General features: G+C 43.6%; 1 protein-coding gene across 2 annotated transcripts in view; it reads right to left on the reverse strand.

The window, feature by feature from the left end:
* Positions 1-21,655, reverse strand: part of LOC144678644 (plexin domain-containing protein 2-like) — a 482,473-nt gene that overhangs the window by 138,303 nt on the left and 322,515 nt on the right. The window contains exons 7-8 of one of the 2 annotated variants that reach the window (XM_078538383.1): positions 20,895-20,994; positions 1,106-1,201 (exon numbers count right to left, since the gene is read on the reverse strand). In XM_078538383.1, coding sequence (XP_078394509.1) covers positions 1,106-1,201; positions 20,895-20,994 — 196 coding nt within the window. Of the gene's footprint in view, positions 1-1,101; positions 1,202-20,894; positions 20,995-21,655 lie in introns of both variants that reach the window. The other variant, XM_078538384.1, reaches the window with a different exon arrangement.

Consider the following 21,655-nt stretch of genomic DNA (forward strand, 5'->3'; position numbering starts at 1 on the left):
GGTGGGAGGGTGACAGGCTGGGACCCCACCATCCTCATGCCACTGCCCCAGTTAAATAGATGGTGGGGAGGCCCATGGATGTCCTTCCTACACTGCTGCCAATTGAGGCCATTACGTGGGCAATAAATGCCTACTTAAGGGCCTCATTCCACCGCCGCTGGCATTCGCACCTTAGTGTGTTTGCTTGAGGGCACCTGGGTGGGGGGACCTGTTGATGGACATTCAGTGTCTGATTGAGGGACACGGCATCAGGAAAGGGGTACATCTGAAAGCAGCCTCCCTGCCCTTGCTGCCGACACCCCTCTCATGACCTCCATCTGCAACCTCCATCCCACCATCATTAACCTGTGCCTGGGTCCATGGCAATCCATGGCTTTTGGTAGATGCAGTATTGCCAGAAGCCATCGCATCCCTGGTGGCGCTGCTGAGCAATGAAGAGCTGTTGGCGTCTGATTGGCCGGCAGCTCCTGACAGGCAGGACTTCTGCCCCTCCACCCCTGGTGTCCCTGAACCCAGGGAAGGCCTGCTGCTGCTCAGGTAAGTGCCTGATTGGCACTTAATACTGGCGGGTCTTCCCGAAAAGAGGCAATGCGGGCCCCTCGCTGGCTCTCCAGCTGGCAGGAGAGACCCCTGCCACCTCCATTAAATATGGCCCATTGAGTGCTATATACAGGATATATTGCAGTGTTTCAACAAGATTACTTCAACAACATCTGTTAGGTCCACAATCTCTAATAGCAAGAAGGACAAGATCAGCAGTCGCTTTCATACTCCTCCAAGTTGCATGCATCATCTTAACATGGACATAAAATGCTGTTTCTTCATCAGCACTAGGTCAAAATCCTGGAACTCCCTACCTAATGTCATCGTGCCAATGGTATCAAGACAAAACTCCAGTGTTTCAAGGAGAAGGCCCACTATCATCACCTCAGGGCAACCACAGATGGGCGATAAATGCAGCTTTGCTAATGTCGTGCATGACCAAACAACAATTAAAAAATAACTGGACACATTCACTTTAGTGCTTTTCCCCAACATGGTGCTCGGAATAGGCAACTTTTACAGCACAGCTAGAAATTTAGACGATTGACAAATGAATACTTACTGGCGAGAGGGATCATTTCAACAGCTGACATGTTAGTGACCTTTGACATCTGCAGTTCGACCCGGTGGTATTCATAAATAGTTCGTCTGCGTACATCTGCAATGTAGAACGTACTATTGAAAGGTTATAGTTTTGCACTGATGTGTTTGTAGTTTGTTCTTAATAATGATTTTTTTTTTACATTTAAGGTGTTGGTAGTTTGGGAATACAACAGCCTTCTCAAGCCTGCTGTTATTTTTTGAAGTGCTTGGATGGCATATGATTCTAAAACATACACTAATATGACAGAAATAAAACTATCCAGATGTTAAGGATAGATAATTGCTACTGTACAACTAAAAGGGGCTACAAAATACTTGTTTCTTAATTTATTTGGCTCCTTCCATCTCATGTGCAGGAGAGCATTTATCAAATAAAATCTGTTCTTTCATTGAACGAAAACTAGTCCAAAGGGTTGTTTTTCAGCATGTTAAACACAAAAAGGTTAAATATTCACATCAGAGACATAAAAGACAGAAAGTCTGCCCACAGCCATGCTGCTGACACCATGGCTGGAATTTTTCCCTTGTGCCTAAAGTTCCATGGCGGGAGCGGGAGCCCGGAGTATTCCCCGCTGCTGGTGGGAGGGGACGATTCTGCCCAATGAGTGCAGCCATGCCGAGATATGTATGCTTGCCTATCACACAGGAAGTTTTAAATCGTGGTAAAGAACTTGCATTTCTATAGTGCCTTTTACAACCTTAGGGTGCCTTTTCTGTTGTAACATAGGGAAATGTAGCAGCTAATTGGTACATAGCAAGGTCCCAGAAACACCAGTGAAACAAATGAACAGATGATCAGTTTGAATGGTGCTAGCTGAAGGAAGAGCAAATACGTATTAGCTCAGACACCAGGAGAAATCCCCTGCCCAATTTTGATTAATATCTTTTTTTTTATTTGTTATGGGACATGTGTAGGTATCGCTGGCAAGGCCAGCATTTATTATCCATGCCCAATTGCTCTTGAGAAGTTGGTCATGAGCTGCCTTCTCCAACCACTGCAGTCCACGTGGTGTAGGTGTACAGTGCTATTAGGGGTGGAGTTTCAGGATTTTGACCCAGTGACAGAAAGCAACGCTAATATATTTCTACGTCAGGATGGTGTGTGGTTTGAAGGCGAATTTGCAGGTGCTAGGGTTACATGCACCTGATGTCCTTATTCTTCTAGGTGGTGGAGGTTGTGGGTTTGGAAGGTGCTGTTGAAGTAACCGGGGCAAATGGCTGGAGTGCTTCTTGTATATGGTGCACACTGCTGCCACTATGCATTGGTGGTGGAGTTGGTGAATGTTTAAAGTGGTGGATGGGGTGCCAATCAAGTGGGCTGCTTTGTCCTGGATGGTGTCGATGATTTTTTGTGAACATACAAAATAGGAGCAGAAGTAGGCCATTGGCCCTTCAAGCCTGCTCCATCATTCGATAAGATAATGGCTGATCAGTTTGTGTTTCAATTTTCACATTCCCACCTATCCCTGATAACCTTTGATTCTCTTGTCTAACCAGAATCTACCTCTGCCATAAAGATATTCAATGACTCTGCCTCCACTACCTTCTGAGGCATAGATCAAACAACCATCTGAGGGAAAAAATTCTCCTCATCTCTGTCCTAAAAGGGCGATCCCTAATTTTAAAACAATGCCCCCTAGCTCTGGGCTCATCCACCAGGGGAAACATCCCTTCCACGTCCACCTTCTCAAGGTCGTTCAGGATCTTATATACTTCAATCAAATCACCCCTCACTCTTCTAAACTCCACTGGAAACAAGCCCAGTTTGTCTAACCTTTCGTCATAAGACAACCCGCTCATTCCAGGTATCAATCTAGTAAACCTCCTCTGAACCGACCTCCAACGCATTTACATTCTTCCTTAAATAAGGGGACCAAAACTGCACTCAATAGTCGAGATCTGATTTCACCAATGCCCTATATAACTGGGCACAACATCCTTACTTTTATGTTCAATACCTCTCTTAATAAAGGATAGCATTCCATTAGCCTTTTTAATTACTTGCTGTATCTGCATACTAACTTTTTGTGAATCATGGACTAGAACAGCTAGATTCCTCTGCACTTTGGAATTCTGCAGCCGTTCTCCTTTTAAGTAATACTCTGCTTTTTTATTCTTCCTGCCAGTGAACAACTTCAAATTTTCCCACATTCTACTCCATCGGCCAGATGTTTGACCACTCACTCAACCTATCTATATCCATCTGCAATCTCCTTATGTCATCTTCACAACATACTTTCCCACCTTATCTTTGTGTCATCTGCAAATTTAGCTATCATGCCTTCACTCCCGTCATCTAAGTTACTGATACAAGTTGTAAAATGTTGAGGCCCCAGCACAGACCCCTGCAGGATTCCACTCGACACATCCTGCCAATCAGAAAAAGACCCATTTATGCATACTCTCTGTTTTCTGCCAGCCAGCAAATCTTCTATCCATGCTAATATGTTACCCCCTACACCATGAGCTTTTATTTTCTGCAATAATCTTTGATGAGACACCTTATCAAATGCCTTCTGGAAATCCAAGAACTACAGGCTGCCCTTTATCCACAGCATATGTTACTCCTTCAAAAAAATCTAATAAATTGGTTAAACACTAGCTCCCTTTCACAAAGCCATGCTGACTCTTCCTGATTACCTTGAGTTTCTCTAAGTGCCCAGCTATAAACTCCTTAATAATCGATTCTAACACCTTCCCCACCACAGACGTCAAGCTAACTGGCCTATAGTTTCCTGTTTTCTGTCTCCCTCCCTTCTTGAATAGAGGGCTTATATTTGCTACTTTCCAGTCTGATGGAACCCTTCCAGAATCCAGCGAATTTTGGAAAATTAACACCAATGCATCTGCTACCTCATTAGCCACCTCTTTTAAGATCCTAGGATGAAGTCCATCAGGACCTGGAGACTTGTCAGCCCGCAGCTCCATCAGTTTGCTCAGTGCTGTTTCCCTGGTGATTGTAATTTCACCAAGTTCCCCTCTCCCTTCCACCTCCTGATTTACAGCTATTACTAGAATGTTTTTGTATCATCTATAGTGAAGACAGAAGCTTCCAACTGAAATCCTATCATGCCTAACTTTGGAACTGAATTCAACAAATCTTGTAATTTATGGGCTAATGGCAGTAGAAATGACCACAAAAGCCATTATTTTGTTGGAAAATCCCACTTTGTTCACTGATGTCCTTTAGTGAAGGGACTCTGTTACCCCTACCCAGTCTAACCTACAAGTAACACCAGTCCCACACTATATGATTGGCTTTCTCATTTAAGGGGAGGCTTGATGCACACATGAGGGAGAAGAAAGTAGAAGGAATTGGGGGCAGCGTAGGAAGTGGTAATTAGAGTATGCACAAGCTTGTGTGGAGTGTAAACATGGACCTGCTCTGCTGGGGTTTTCTGTCAATTTATTGTAGACAGTTTTTTCAAAACTAGTACAAAATATTCCATGCAAATTATTTCAAGATGTCTGTTGAAAATTAATAAATATGGCTGTGAAGCATGTAACATTTTCCAATAAGAAATGCATGCTTATAATTTCAGTTACAAACACAGAAATCTTTGCACAGGCTTTGGATAACCTGCCTTATTAGGAACAGTAGTTAGCCATTTAATTTCCTCAGGGAAGACTTTCCCTGATTCACATAGGTATTTATTCATCTGCATATTTTACTGTTCATCCTTGGCATTGCTATGCCTCACAATAGGTTTGACTCTGTGGGTGTTGAAGGCAAAACTCTACCCCAGTTCCACTGTTCAAAAATACAAAAAGAAGCAATCTATATAAATCGAATATTCGGCTGACTTATTTATAGCTTGAAGACCCAACTTCATCACTTTTGCTGGCAGTTGTTAATGAAAAAGGATAGAAAGTATATAAAAGCGGAATTAATATTCGGCAAGTTACCTCATCTCCTTTATTAAACGTTTTCTTTCTCTTGTTTCCTTTGGATTATCTGAGAACACTCACTCCTGCTTCAATTTGTATTTGAACAATATCATAAATGTAATATAATCACTGCATATGGTTACAAAAGAGTCAAGGGAAAATATTTGAACAAGAAAGTTGGGCTAAAAGAGAAAAATCTAAGATTTTATCATTAGTCTATTGTGATGCAATCCGTAGTATCAAAGCTGTGCTTTTTGAGACAGATCCTAATTGAAAAGGGAAACCGAAAATGCAAATTGAGAAAGGAAACTGACCCTCCCAGTTTCTAAGGTAACTAAAACTGAAACTGAGATTGGAAACCAAAACTTCTGGGAAGACTGAAACTGGTTGAAATCATCTAAAAGGTCAAGGACAGCCCCCAGAGCTCATAAGTAAATAAGGAGTCCAATAGTGCAGTACAGGCAGGCTGAACACAAGTAACAGGAGCAGCAGTAGGCCATATGGCGTGTTGAGCCTGCTCTGCTATTCAATACAATCATGAACGATCTTGGGCTTCAAGACCACTTTATTGTCCATTCCCATATCCCTTGATTCCCTGAAAATCAAACAATCTGTCTAATGTAGACAGAAGAGAGAGGCTAAATCCAGAAGCTAGGAACAAGCAAAGATATAGTTGCTGCAGCTGTTTCTGCTACTTGAAAATAACATTAGTGGATCTATGCCATCTACACCGTTGTAAGCAGAGTTGCGGAGGTACTGTAGACGTGTGCCATTTTTGTTGAAGACTGCGTGCATGGAATTTGAGTTGGTTATGCTCTGCTGTCAGTTGAGGATCAGGTTAAATCCTAAAAGAAGAGCAGCTGAAATTCTTTGTGAGGAAGACAGAGTTCAGAAGGACATTGTGACTGAGACTGATGACGTATATGCTGGATGGACTGCCAAGTCAATTCGTAAGATCTGTCCTAGTTGTATCTGCCATTTAACATGTAACTTATCGTTTATAATCAACCACAATTTGCCTGTTAATTTATGTTTAACTTATATTGATTCTGGGTTTCAGAGTATAGGTGGTTACCCAAGGTAGTATTTAGCGCTTGCTTTGTTTGACTCGTGTATAGTAAAAACTCTTTTGAGTTAATCTGTAGAATCTTGTGGCTTCATTCATTCGTTCAGTAAATAAGTGGGATTTTGGATTTCTTCTTTTTAAATAAAAGTTAATGGTCTCAACTGAGATTACAATGTGATCCATAAAACTAATTGAAATTAATCTTACTCCACCACATATTTTGATTTTATAATACTTATGATTAGCTGCTCTTCTCTCTTTCCTTATAAACCTGACTTTACAATGTAGAATACCTAAACCACACATTTTTCTCAGGCATCACAGTGAGCATAGTTTATTCAATCTTCAGAATTTTACTATCTTAAAATTATTATATTTGAATGCTGAAGGCTTTTTACACTAGTCCTTTCCAGCCTATTTTCGATATATCCATATTCTATATATCCATTCCAAAAATGCATGTCTCTCTTCCACTTATCTAGCACAATACTTAGCTTGCATCTAATTTAGTTTTCAATTAAAAATTGCAGAATCTAAATGCAAATTTTGGAAACATTGTTAATTAGGTACAGGGTACTTCATTCTCTAGGGTGATTGTTTCCTAGTCAATATCTGCAGATTACATGAGCTCTTTGACTTTGCTGTCGAAAGCAAGTAGTAATAGGTCATCCTTCACACTCTACACTGTGACAGCATAAAATTTTCCTCTGTCTATATATCTTCAAAATAGCCATTTGTTTTGAAAAATATAATTGCAGTAGGCTTGAGAACAGGTAATATATTACTGTGCAACCTTATCTCCCGACCTGTACTCCATATGAAAAATTTAAGTTCAAGCCTTTTGCTTTGATAAAGCATAGATGCTTTTACAATACAATAACCATTGGTTATCCATTTTGGTCACCTAACTTGATTTGTCGAAAACTGAAGCACAAAAAAATACCAGCTAGCCCATCAAGCCTGTCCCAAAAGGTAGTGTTGCAACTAAGTATCATGACCCCCAATGTTCTCCAGCTCGTAGCAGCCACGTAATTTCTTGGAAATTCAAAACATCAGTTAAAAAAAAAGTTGGCCTATTTGGGGCAGAAATACAATTCTGAGAAAGTCCTCTCTGACCTATTCTGCTATTGCCTTTAGATTAGATTACAATCTTGCTTTCCCATCCAAATTTGTACACAACATCCCACATTTTTCTGTCATCCATGGACAATTCACTCTGCGCTTTCATCCGGGTCATTAATATAGATAGTATAGAGCAATGGTCCTATCACTGGAGCCTGGGACCATAAGACCATAAGTGTGAGCAGAAGTAGACCATTCAGCCCATCAAGTCTGCTCCGCCATTGAATAAGATCATGGGCAGCAATTTGCCCTTGGTGGGTGAGCGGGCCCCGCCGGCGGGCAGGCAGCCGACCCCCACCGCCGAAACGGGGCCCGCCACCATGTTGAGTGGGCAGGTCAATTAAGGCCCACCCAGCAGCCTGCCCGACAGGAAGCTCTATGGGGAGGGGTGTGGAGGGATTCCCCATCTGTCAAAGTGTGCTCTTTCGCGCATGTGCGCGAAAGAGCACATTGCTCCCTGAGGCAAAGTGCTGTCTCAGGGAGTTTACTGACAGGTAAGAAAAATAAAAAAATAGGGAAATATTAAAATTATTAATAATTTTAAAGGTCACATGAGATGGGACATGTTAATAAGAAACACAAAGTTTATTACATTTTTAAAAAATGGAGATGAAACTTCATCCTGCCAGTGGATGAAGTTTCATGAATAATCTGGAGCCCGCTGGGGCTCCTGGCCTGATGTCAGCCTTAAGCTTGGACGGGCAGGGTCTTTAACAGGTTAATTAGCCTGTCAATGGCCTTAATTGGCCATTGACAGGTCGGCGGGCAGACAGCTGATTTCGCTGTCCGCCCACCTTGCTGAAGATTTAAATGGACCAGGATGATGCCGTGTCATTTTCCCCTCGGCGAGCGGGCCCCGCCCCTAGATCACCGAGGGGAAAATCCTGGCCCATGGCTGATCTGATATCCTCAACTTCACTTTCCTGCCTTTTCCCCATAACCCTTGATTCCCTTACTGATTAAACATCTGTCTATCTCAGCCTTGAGTATACTTAATGACCCAGCCTCTACAGCCCTCTGCGGTAAAGAATTTCACAGATTCACTACCTTCTGAGAGATGAAATTTGTCCTCATCTCTGTTTTAAATGGGTGACCCCTTACACTGAAATTATGGCCTCTGGTCCTAGACTCTCCCACAAGGGGAAACAACCTCTCAGCACCTACCCTGTCAAGACCCACAAGAATCATATATGTTTAAATAAGGTCACCTCCCATTCTTCTAAACTCCAATGAGTACAGGCCCAACCTATCCAACCTCTCCCCATAAGAAATTCCCTCCATACCCGGGATCAACCTAGTGAACCTTCTCTGGACTGCCTCCAATGCCAGTATATCTTTCCTTAGATAAGGGGACCAAAACTGTTCACAGTATTCTAGGTGTGGTCTAACTTGTGCCTTGTATAGTTTTAGCAAGACTTCCCTATTTTTTTTATTCCATTTTCTTTGAAATAAAGGCCAACATTCCAGTTGCCTTCCCTATTACCTGTTGAACTTGTATGTTAGCTTTTTGGGATTCATGCACAAGGACCCCCAAATCCCTCTGTACTGCAGCCTTCTGCAGTCTTTCTCTATTTAAATAATATTCAGCTCCTATACTCTTCCTGCCAAAGTGCAAAACCTCACATTTCCCACATTATATTCCCATCTGCCACTTTTTTGCCCACTCACTTAACCTGTCCATATCCCTCTGTAGACTCTTTGTGTCACCCTCACCACTTGCTGTCCTACTTATTTTTGTATCATTCCCAAATTTGGCGACAGTGCATTCACTTCCCTCATCTAAGTCAATAGTATGTATTGTAAATAATTGTGGCCCCAGCACTGATCCCTGTGGCACTCCACTAGTTACAGGCTGCCATCCTGAAAATGAAACCCTTATCCCAACTCTCTGGGCAGAATTTTGTCCTTGGTGGGCGGGCGGGCAGCCGAACTCCGCCACTGATACGGGGCCCGCCGCCATTTTGAGTGGGTGGGCCAATTAAGGCCCGCTCAGGGGCCTGCCCAACAAGAAGCGCTATGCGATTCCTGTGCGGAGGGGGAGGGATTCCCCATCTGTCAAAGTGCGCTCTTTCACGCATGCACGCGAAAGAGCCCACTGCTCCCTGAGACCAAGTGCTGTCTCAGGGAGATTAGTGACAGGTAAAAAAACTCCAAAAATAGAAAAATATTAAAATTATTAACATGTCCCCGCATGTGATAATGTCTCACGAGATGGGACATGTAAATAAGAAACACATAAACTTCATGAAACTTTTTAAAAACGGACATGAAACCTCATCCCGCCAGTGGATGAAGTTTCATGTATAATCAGAAGCCCACTGGGGCTCCTGGCCTGCCCGCCAGCCTTAAGCTTGGACGGGCAGGGTCTTTAACAATCTTAATTAGCCTCTCAATGACCTTAATTGGCCATTGACAGGTCAGCGGGCGGACAGCTGATTTCGCTGTCCGCCCGCCTTCCTGAAAATTTAAAGGGACCGGGATGACGTCGAGGGTTCCTCCCGATGTCATCCCGTGTCATTTTCCCATCGGCGAGCGGGCCCCACTCCCAAATCACCGACGGGAAAATCTTGGCCTCTGTCTTCTAGAAGTTAGCCAGTCCTCTATCCATGCTAATATACTACCCCGAACACCATGGGCTCTCATCTTATTAAGTAGCATTACATGCGGTACCTTATCGAACACTTTTGGAAATCGAAATATATTACATCTACTGGTTCCTCTTTATCTATCCTGCTAGTTACCTCCTCTAATAAATTTGTCAGGCATGATTTCCCCTTCATGAAGCCATGCTGACTCTGCTTGATTATATTATGCATTTCTAAATGCTCTGCTATTACATCCTTTATAATAGACTCTAACATTTTCCCATTGACAGATGTTAAGCTAACTGGCCTATAGTTGCCTGTTTTTTGTCTATATCCATTTTTGAATAAGGGTGTTACATTGGCAGTTTTCCAATCCTCTGGAACTTTTCCAGAATCAAAGGACCAGTGCATCCACTATCTCTGTAGCTACTTCCTTTAATATCCTAGGATGCAATCTGTCAGGTCCAGGGTACTTTTCGGCCTTGAGCCCCATTAATTTCCCTAGTACTTTTTATCTAATGATAGTTACTGTATTTATTTCCTCCCCTTCTTTTGCCACTTGATTATTTAGTATTGGAATGCTATTCCTGTCTTCTACCATTAAGGCTGAAGCAAAGTATTTATTCAACTCCTCTGCTATTTTCTGGTTCCCCATTATTATTTCTCCAGCCTCATTCTGTAAGGGGCCTATGTTCACTTTGGCCTCTTTATTCCTTATTATATATTTAAAGAAGCTCTTGCTGTCTGTTTTTATATTAGTTGCTAGTTTACCCTCAAAGTTTATTTTCTCCCTCTTTTTTATTTTTTTGGTCATCTTTTGTTTGCTTTTAAAAGTTTCCCAATCCTCTGGGTTACCACTAATCTTTGCCATGGGAACTCCAATTGGCAACTGATCTCCAAACAGGACCACTACTATCAATAACAACCCTTTGTCTACAAGAATGGAACAGGTTTGTTCCCCAATTTAGGATCTGCTCCCCAATTAACCCAACTTTACCTTTTAAAGTAATACAAGGCTGGATTTAAACCCCCCTGCCAGCGATTTGAAGGTTCTGAATGGCGGTGGTTGGGGGGGTGGTTGGGGGGGTGGGGCTTGTAAAATCCAGTGCATGCACTTCCCACCCCCTACCTGCCCATCCAGATCCTCTGAAATTTTACGGGGGAGGGAGCGGGTGTTGGTGGAGCCATCAGCTCTTGGGCCTATTCATGCTCTTAAGTGACCAATTAATAGCCTCATCCCACCCCCGCTGCTATTTTAGCCACATATGGGGAGGGCCATACCAAGCAGGAAGCCCATCAGCTTTAGCTGCACGGGCAGGTGTCGGGCAAGGGCAGTCGGGGGGGTGGGGGGGAGGACTGCCTGTGAGGGTCCACTGTGCCCATTATGGGCATCTCCCCACCCTAAAATCACACTTCGCTCTGTACCCTCCCCCCCACCGGCCTCTCTGCAGCAGACCCTCACCCCCCTGAACCTCTTGCCATGCCCTGCCAGCCTGACTCTGGAAAACTCCTTCCCCCACACCTCTGCCACCCCCCTCCCCCTCCAAACCTATCTTGGTGTCCAGCTAGAGTGATGATCTCCACTGTGGGCTCTTTGTGGGCTGACTTATTTTGGTGGTGGGGGTGGTGCGGGGGCGGTGTTGGCGGCGGGGGCCATGTCGTTCTGCAAAATCCAGCCCCCAGTCTGTGGCACCTTGTCAATAGCTTTTTGGAAGTCTGAGGTGAGGGGGGGTGAGGACTTGAGGGCCTGATGGTCACGATTAAAACTGGACCAAAGTTCCAGTAAACAGAGGCGGGCCTTTGAGCCTGTTGGCCTCATCATTCACCGGTGTTTGTTGCCACCTAGGGCCTGGCTCCAGAGACAGCAGGCCCAACTCCATCCCATATCCACCTCCCCGGGATGAAAATATGATGGGCAGGACCTTCCTTAACGGAGACAGGTTTGAGGGGTCAGGAACTTGCCCGACTCACACATCCCGTCTCCCTCATGAAAACTCGGCCCAATGTGTCACTCCACCATGTAAGAATGATAGGAGAAATAAAGTAGGAAATTATAGGCTGATTAATCTAATGCCAGTTGTGGGTCAGACACTGGTATCCATTATGGAGCGACTGAGCATTTGGGCAAATCAGAGAGTCAGTATGAATTTGTAAAAGTGCAGCTTTAATAGGAACATAGGGGCATAGGAACATGAGTAAACCATTTCACCCTGCAACTCTGTTACACGTCATTCAATGAGATCATGGCTGACCTGCAAGCAACTCCATATTCCTGCCTTTGCCCAGATCCCTAATGCCTTTGGTTAACAAAAATCAATCCCAGTTTTAAAGTTAACAATTGGCCTAGCATCAATTACTATTTGGGGAAGAGAGTTCCAAACTTCCACCAATATTTGCATTAGGAAGAGTGTCCTAATTTCACACCCGAACAGTCTGGATCTAATTTTTTGATCATAGGGCCCAGTCTCAGAATTTCCAACCAGCGTAAATAGTTTCTCTCCAACTACCTTAATTGTTCCCCTTAATATCTTGAAAAGTTTGATCAAACCTCCCCTTAAACTTTCTAAATTCCAGGGAATGCAATTCTAGGTTGTGTAATTCCTGCTTTTAATTTAAGCCTTGAAGTCCAGGGCCTGAATTTTTCAGTCGGCAGGCAGGCTCGGCAGGAGAGGGCGGGGGTGGTCCCGGAGCTGACCGCCACCTGCGATCGGCTCTGCGCCGCTATTTTACGCCAGTTAAGGCCCGCCCAGCGTAAGAAGCGAGTGGAAGCTCAGCGCTGCCTGTGCGGGCAGGGGGAGGAGGGAGAGTTGGGGCCAGCACGAAAGAGCGCCTCAATCTCCCTGAGGCACGGAGCCTCAAGGGGAGGTCATGCCTGACAAATCTGTTAGAATTCTTTGAGGAGGTAACGAGTAGGTTAGACAAAGGAGAGCCAATAGATGTTATCTACTTGGACTTCCAGAAGGCCTTTGACAAGGTGCTGCACAGGAGGCTGCTCAGTAAGATAAGAGCCCATGGTGTTAGAGGCAAGGTACTAGCATGGATGGAAGATTGGCTGTCTGGCAGGAGGCAGAGAGTGGAGATAAGGGGGTCCTTCTCAGGATGGCGGCCGGTGACTAGTGGAGTTCCGCAGGGGTCAGTGTTGGGACCACAACTTTTCACTTTATACATTAATGATCTAGATGAAGGCATCCTGGCTTAGTTTGCAGATGATACGAAGATAGGTGGAGGGACAGGTAGTATTGAGGAGGCGGGGAGGCTGCAGAAGGATTTGGACAGGTTAGGAGAATGGGCAAAAAAGTGGCAGATGGAATACAACGTAGGGAAGTATGAGGTCATGCACTTTGGTAGGAAGAATAGAGGCATAGACTATTTTCTAAATGGGGAGAGAATTCAGAAATCTGGAGTGCAAAGGGACTTGGGAGTCCTAGTCCAGGATTCTCTTAAGGTTAACTTGCAGGTTGAGTCGGTGGTTAGGAAGGCAAATGCAATGTTGGCATTTATTTCGAGAGGACTAGAATCTAAAAGCAGGGATGTGCTGCTGAGGCTTTATAAGGCTCTGGTCAGACCACATTTAGAATATTGTGAGCAATTTTGGGCCGATATCTCAGGAAGGATGTGCTGGCCCTGGAGAGGGTCCAGAGGAGGTTCACGAGAACAACCTCAGGAATGAAAGGCTTAACATATGAGGAACGTTTGAGGACTCTGGGTCTATACTCGATGGAGTTTAGAAGGATGAGGGGGGATCTGATTGAAACTTACAGAATACTGAAAGGCCTGGATAGAGTGGACGTGGGGAAGATGTTTCCATTAGTAGGAGAGACTAGAACCCGAGGGCACAGCCTCAGAGTAAAGGGAAGACCTTTTAGAACAGAGATGAGGAGAAACTTCTTTAGCCAGAGAGTGGTGAATCTATGGAATTCATTGCCACAGAAGGCTGTGGAGGCCAGGTCATTGAGTGTATTTAAGACCGAGATAGATAGGTTCTTGACTGGTAAGGGGATCAAAGGTTACGGGGAGAAGGCGGGAGAATGGGGTTGAGAAACTTATCAGCCATGACTGAATGGCGGAGCAGACTCGATGGCCTAATTTCTGCTCCTATGTCTTATGGAGATTGATGTGCTTTTGAAATGAATAAATGGGTCAAAAACTTAATTAAATATGCCCCCTCATGTGACTGGGTCACATGAGATGGGGCATGTTTTTATATTTCAGGAAAAATTTTAATTTCATTCGTAAAAGCTTTAGGAAACCTTATCCCGCTCGTGGATGAGGTTTCCTAAAAAACGTGAAGACCTTAAGGTTGGATGGGCAGCGTAAACAATTACCTTAATTACTTCCTTAATGGCCTTAATAGGCTGCTTAAATATCGGCAGGAGCACAGCTGACTCTGGGGCGCGCCCGTCAAACGAAACATCGCGAGACATCCCAATGACGTCGGGACGCACGCTCTGATGGCACAGGTGTGTCGGGTCCGCCTCCGCACGCCGAGTGAAAAATTCAGGCCCAGGTATCTTTCTTGTGAATCTATGCTGCACTTCCACCAGAGCCAATATATCCTTTCTAACACTTGTTATCCAGAATTGCTACAGCTACACAAATCCCTGGTTAGATCATACCTGGAGTCCAGGTATGGTTGAACCAGGGCTTTGTATAGCTGTAGCATGACTTCCTACCCCCACATCCCCCTTTGTATTCTAGCACCCAAAAGATAAAGTCCAGCACTTCATTCACCATTTTGATTATTGTTTTGTACCTGTTTATGGCAGTTTAATAATCTATGTATCTGGATGCCCAAGTTTATTTGGCTCCCCAATGTTTCTTGCTTTTCACCATTTAGAAAGTAGCATATTCTATCTCTTTTGGGTTCAAAATAGATGACCTCACATTTGGCTATGTTGAAATCCATTTGCCACAGTTTTCCCCATTCACTTAATCTATCAATGGTTCTTTGTGATGTTACGCTTCCATCTACACTGTTTACAAATCTGTCTATCTTTGTCTTTTTGGAAAATCCAGATATGTGGGTTTCCATTCCATCATCTAAGAAGTTAATTAAATAAAGTGAATACTTCAGCAGCCACCACAGATCCCTATGCAACATTACTAGGCACATTCAGTCAATTAGAGTACCTGCCCATTATCCTTACTCTCTCCTGTCGTTCAGCCATTTTCCTAGCCAGCTCAATAATTTGCCTTCGATTCTCTGAGTTTCATCTTTAGCTAACAGTCTCCTAAGAGGAACTTTATCAAAACCTTTATAAATAACATTCATAGACATTCCTCTGTCCACTACTTTAGTTACCTCCTCAAAGAAATTTAGTTGAGAGCGAGATGGTGGCGTCATGGTATTATCACTAAACTAATGACCCAGGGTAATGGTCTGGGGATGGGGGTTCGAATCCAACCATGGCAGATGGTGGAATTTCAATTCAATAAAAACCTGGAATTAAAAGTCTAATGATGACCATGAAACCATTCTCATCAAAATCTGTCTTTACCTAGTTTGGCCTACATGTGACTCCAGAACCACAGCAATGTCGTTAACTCTTAACTAGCCTAACAAACCACTCAGTTGTGTCAAACCGCTATGAAGGAATGGAGCTGGAGAAACTGCACAGCATCGGCTTAGGAAACGACAATGGTAAACTCAGCCCTGTCGACTCCTTAGTAATATCTGGAGGCTTGTGCCAAAATTGGGAGAGCTGCCTCACAGACTAGTCAAGCAACAGCCTGACATAGTCATACTCACGGAATCATGCCTTACAGATAATGTCCCAGACACCACCATCACTGGCAGGAAAGACCCAGCAGAGGTAGTGGCACAGTGGCATACAGTCAGGAGGGCGTTGCCCTGCGAGTCCTCAAGATCGACTCTGGACCCCATGAAGTCTCATGGCATCAGGTCAAACATGGACAAGGAAACCTCCTGCTGGTTGCCATGTACCACCGCCGTCGCCACCCAGCACCCCCCCACCCCTTAACTGATGAATTAGTGCTCCTCCATGTTGAACATTACGTGGAGGAAGCACTGAGGGTGGCAAGGGCACAGATTGTACTCTGGGTGGGGGGCTTCAATGTCCATCACCAGGAGTGGCTCAGTAGCACAACCACAGACTGAGCTGGACGAGTCCTAAAGGACATAGCTGCTAGACTGGGTCTGTGGCAGTTGGTGAGGGAACCAACAAGACAGAAAAACACCCTTGATCTCATCATCACCAATCTGCCTGCTGCAGATGCATCTGTCCATGGCAGCATTGGTAGGAGTGAACACCTTGTGGAGACTAGTCCTTGTGGAGACAAAGTCCCATCTCCACCTTGAGGATACCCTCCATCTGCTGTGTGGCACTACCACCGTGCTAAATGGGGTAGGCTGGGCATCCATGAGGCGCTGTGAACCATCAGCAGCAGAATTCTACTCGCCCACAATCTGTAACCTTATGGCCTGGCATATCCCCCACTCTACTATTACCACCAAGCCAAAGGATCAACCTTGGTTCAATGAAGCGTGCAGGAGGGCATGCCAGGAGCAGCACTAGGCATATCCAAAAATGAGGTGTGAACCTGGTGAAGCTATAACACAAGATTACTTGCGTGCCAAACAGCGTAAACAGCAAGGAATAGACAGCGCAAGTGATCCCACAACCAACGGATCAGATCTAAGCTCTGCAGCCCTGCCTCATTCAGTCATGAATGGTGATGGACAATTAAACAACTCACTGGAAGAGGAAGCTCCACAATTATCCCCATTCTCAATGATAAGGGAGCTCAGCACATCATTGCAAAAGATAAGGTTGAAGCAGTTGCAACAATCTTCAGCCAGAAGTGCTGAGTGGATGATCCATCTCTGCTTCCTCCTGTGCCAGTCTTCAGCCAATTTGATTCGCTCCACGTGATATCAAGAAACGGCTGAAGGCACTGGATAGCGCTAAGGCTATGGGCCCTGACAGTGTTCTGGCAATAGTACTGAAGCCTTGTGCTCCAGAATTTTCTGTGCCACTAGCCACGCAGTTCCAGGACAGCTACAATACTGATATCTACCTGGCAACGTGGAAAATTGCCCAAGTGTGTCCCATTTACAAAAAGCAGGACAAATCCAACCCAGCCAATTACCGCCCTATCAGCCTACTCTCGAACATCAGTAAAGTGATGGAAGGGTCATCAACAGTGTTATCAAGCAGCACCTGCTTAGAAATAGCCTGCTCACTGGTGCTCAGTTTGGGTTCCATCAGGGTCACTCAGCTCCTGACCTCATTACAGCCTTGGTTCAAACATGAACAAAAAAGCTGAGCTCCAGAGGTGAGGCGAGAGCGACTGCCCTTGACATCAAGGCCGCATTTGAATGAGTGTAGCATCAAGGAGCCCTAGCAAAACTGGAGTCAATGGGAGTCAGGGGGGGAAACTCTCCGCTGGTTGGAGTGATACCTAGCACAAAGAAAGATGGGTATGGTTGTTGGAGATCAATCATTAGGGTTCCAGGACATCACTGCAGGAGTTCCTGGGTATAATCCTTGGCCCAACCATCTTCAACTGCTTCATCAATGACCTTCCTTCCATCATAAGGTCAGAACTGGGAATGTCGGCTGATGATTTCTCAACGTTCAGCACCATCCGTGACTTCTCAGATACTGAAGCAGTCCATGTCCAAATGCAGCAAGGCCTGGACAATATCCAGGCTTAGGCTGACAAGTTCCAAGTAACATAAGTGTCTCACAAGTGTCAGGCAATGACCATCTCCATTAAGGGAGAAACTAACTATTGCCCCTTGACATTCAATGGCATTACCATCACTGAATCCCCCACTATCAAGGTCCTTTGGGTTACTATTGACCAGGAACTGGACTGGACTAGCCATATAACTATTGCGGCTACAAGAGTAGGTCAGAGGCTGTAACAAGTAACTCACCTCCTGACTCCCCAAAGCCTGTTATCAAGGCACAGGTTAGGAGTGTGATGGAACACCCTTCACTTGCCTGGATGAGTGCAGCTCCAACAACAGTCAAGAAGCTCAACACCATCCAGGACAAAGCAGCCTGCTTGATTGGCATCCCATCCACAAACATTCACTCCCTCCATCACCGATGCACAGTAGCAGCAGTATGTACCATCTAGAAGGTGCACTGCAGGAACTCACCAAGGTTCCTTAGATAGCACCTTCCAAACCCACAACCACTACTATCTAGAAGGATAAGGGCAGCAGATGCACGGGAACACCACCACCTGAAATTTCCTCTCCAAGTCACACATGATCCTAACTTGGAAACATATCACCGTTCCTTCACTGTTGCTGGGTCAAAATCCTGAAACTCCCTCCCTGACAGCACTTGGGTGTACCTACACCACATGGACTGCAGCAGTTCAAGATGGCAGCTCACCACCATCTTCTCAAGGGAAATTAAGGGTTGGGCAATAAATGCTGGCTTAGCCAGCAACACCCAAATTCCATGAATACAGAAATAAGTCGATTTATCTGGCATGTCCCGTCCTTTACAAATTCATGCTGGATCTTTGCAGTAAACAGTGAGGAAAATAGTTAAAGACTCCTAAAGGACATAGTCAGGCTGCCGGAATGGGTGGTCACATAGCAGGTGAAATTCAATACAAAAATGTGTGGGATGGGACAAATGGGAAGAGACTTTGCAGGCTAAATAAGCAATTTTAGTATTACTGAAAAAAGAGACATTATAGTATCGAAGCTTTTCATCTTGCACTCATCAGCACTGCTATGTGAGATAAACATCCCAATGATTGGTGGATCGTATCAAACAGCACACACCTTCTGCTGTTCACAAAAGGCAAAGCATTGACCGTACCGCAACCAGTGCGTGTTTGCAAAACTCAAAATACGATGTTCAACATTTGGTGTGATTTTGCAATTGGACAACACTTGCTAAACAATCCTGATTTTGCTAAGAATTACACTAAAAACAAATGTAAGATTAGCAGTCAGGCTTGCAGTGTGGCTTACTTATGCATGCTAGAAGCCACATATATTCACACACAGGGCCCTGTCCTTTACAGACATAAAGAGTATGTCCACAAATTACGCCTTTTCCAACTAAACAAAAACTTGGGGGCAACTGCCATTCCGTGGTTCATTCCCTATGGCAATGCATTAACCAATCAGAGTTGACCTTCCTGGTTTGAATTTGAAACAAAAGTTTGGCAGTTAACAGTTAACTGTTCTCTGCTGCATTCTACATGGCAACACCTCTACTAATCAGAGACCACTTGCCAACCAATCAGCACTCTCTTCTCATGCATTGATAGACTGGAGAAGCTGGGTGATTGGCAAAAGAACCAGAAGAAGCATGAGAAAAGTATTTTTATACAACAGCTGGTTAGGATTTGCAATGCAGTACCTGATACAATGGTGGCTATAGGTTCTATAGTAGCCCTTAAAAGGGAATTGGATAAGTATTTGATGGTGAAGAAAAGTGCAGGATGTGCTGCTTTTTGAACAAGCTGACACAGACTCAATAGGCAAAATTGGCGTCCTTCTGTGCTGCACTATTCTAATATTCTCCATTTTTTCCCCTATGTTCCTAGATATGATGTGGAACTGAGGAGAAAGCAGAGAGATGAATGCCTGAAAGCAAAGTGACTGCAGGAATTTGAATATGTGATATGATCTGTATACTTAGATATTAGCCCTGTTTTGTAAAAGTGTCCAGTTAGTGTCGAATTTTATCAGTACAACTTGCAACCTGATTGAGAGTGAAGGTGCCTGTATGAAGAAGTGGGTATGTGGACATACTTCAGAAATAAAACTAATTTTTGGTTTCAGTACTTAGTGGCAATTAGTTCAAACATGGATAACAACAATAATAATAATACTAAATGATAATATGTAGATAGCTCAAACACTGATAATAACAATAATAATACTAATGATAATAAGGACCTATTAGGTATATACTACTGTGTCAAGAAAATAAATTAATTTCAAAAAGCCTATATTATTCTAAATTGGTACCTTTTCTCTCACTAACTAATTTTGCAAGTTAATCATTTTCACAATTGTTCTACCATATAATTGGGTAGACAGAGAATTTCTTATCAGCCAATCATACCTGAATGCTCAATTTCCATATTGCAAGGCTGTTATAAGAATTCAATGATTCTTAACGAAACACATACTTGAAATAGGCAGATTATATTTTATATAATACAAAGCAGCATCGTGGCAGAATTAGGAAAGGTTTGGCATGACGATGTCCAGAAAGATCAATGTCATATTTAACTAAACAAAAAAAAATGTCTTTACTAGCAGACAAAGACCAGGCAATTGAGATTCCCTGAGCATTTCAATGAAACTACAAATAAGCTGAGGTGACTAGACTTTCATTTCACTTTGACAGTAATTGACTAGAGCTTTGGTTGATTTAACATCTCTAAAACAACAGCACCAAGAGAACACACAAATTTAAAGAACAGCTGAAACTAGAGTTGCTCAGCCCAAATGTATTTAACAATTCAGGTGAGCTACAGTGTCGTAAACATTGTATGCTAAAAGTCTAATTTTCCATGGATACAGATACTCGATTTCTAAGAGTACCTGACGTATCGACTGTTCAGGACCTTCTGAGTAATTCTCCACAAACTGTATATAAGTTGAATGCTGTATAACTAACTTGCTGAAAATTTGAAACAAAATGTTTTTAGCATTGGCAAGCAATTACTGTCAGCTGGCACAGGTTTGATGGGCTGAATGGGCTCCTTCTGTATCGTATGACTCTATGATTGTATTTCTTCTTTTCAAGTTAGCTGATTTTACTTAATTTTCAGGAATAACTGCTCCTGTTCTGTCTCTGCTTTTAGTGAACCTTAAGGACGCAGGAAATGGTTGTATTTAAAAAATACTGCATACACACACACTGTCTAAATGCCCAACATTTCTGAAACTGAACATGAATGTCAACTTCAAAAAATAACATTTCTTATAAATATCGAACCCTATTGGCTGTATTTTAAAATTTTAATTTGAAGCAAACTTCTCCCATGAAAACAGAGTGAAAGCTCTGGGCTCATGTTTCTTGTGGCTCATGCAGCCTGTGGTCTGCGAGCAAAATGAGTGTAATTTCACTTACTAGGAATCTGTTGGATTTTGTGGACAACCACAAATGCATCTGAGAGTCCCACTTTGACTGGGTGATTGGCTGAGTTTATCTGAGTCACAGAAACAGGAATCTGGAAGGCAGAAGAATCAATATAAATAGATAGGTATAATTCTTCAGGCATTTCAAAGAGCAGCTATTTGCTGCAGTTTTCTGTTCACTGTTTACTGATGACAGGTAGTTACATTGGAATGAAACAGCATCTTCCCAAAGCTGCTTGCAGAATGTAAAGCACCCAAAATCATAAAACTACCTCAATACTTCAATTGCAGTTACCTTCATGCTGCCATATGTAAAAAGAAATACAATTCCGAACAATAACATATGCATAAATCAAGTCCCACTTCAGAATTAGCCATGTTCTGCTTGCACTTATCAGTAATGATTGATTCTTCAATTTGAACAAAGTCCTCTTTGTAAATAACTATTTTCTGTAAAATAAATGGATTAAAATACTGCTGATAAAAATGATATCACAAATGGGGAGTGCTAAAATGGATTAGCCTTGTTCAATGTAAAATACAAGCAATCAGAATTCTCCACTTATCTGTATACTCAGTTTTGACAATTACGTATAAATAGGGCTGAATTTTCCCCCCATCGGGGCGGGGGGGAGGTTGTGCGGGGGAGGGTGGGGGCGGGCACGAACCCAATTGGCACCCCTCATCGGGGACGCACTGTCATTTTACGTGAGAGGGCCAATTAAGGCCCGCCCAGCGTGACGCTCGCCCGGA

The sequence above is a fragment of the Cetorhinus maximus genome, chromosome 3 (assembly GCF_964194155.1).
Source record: "Cetorhinus maximus chromosome 3, sCetMax3.hap1.1, whole genome shotgun sequence".
Taxonomy (NCBI): Eukaryota; Metazoa; Chordata; class Chondrichthyes; order Lamniformes; family Cetorhinidae; genus Cetorhinus; species Cetorhinus maximus.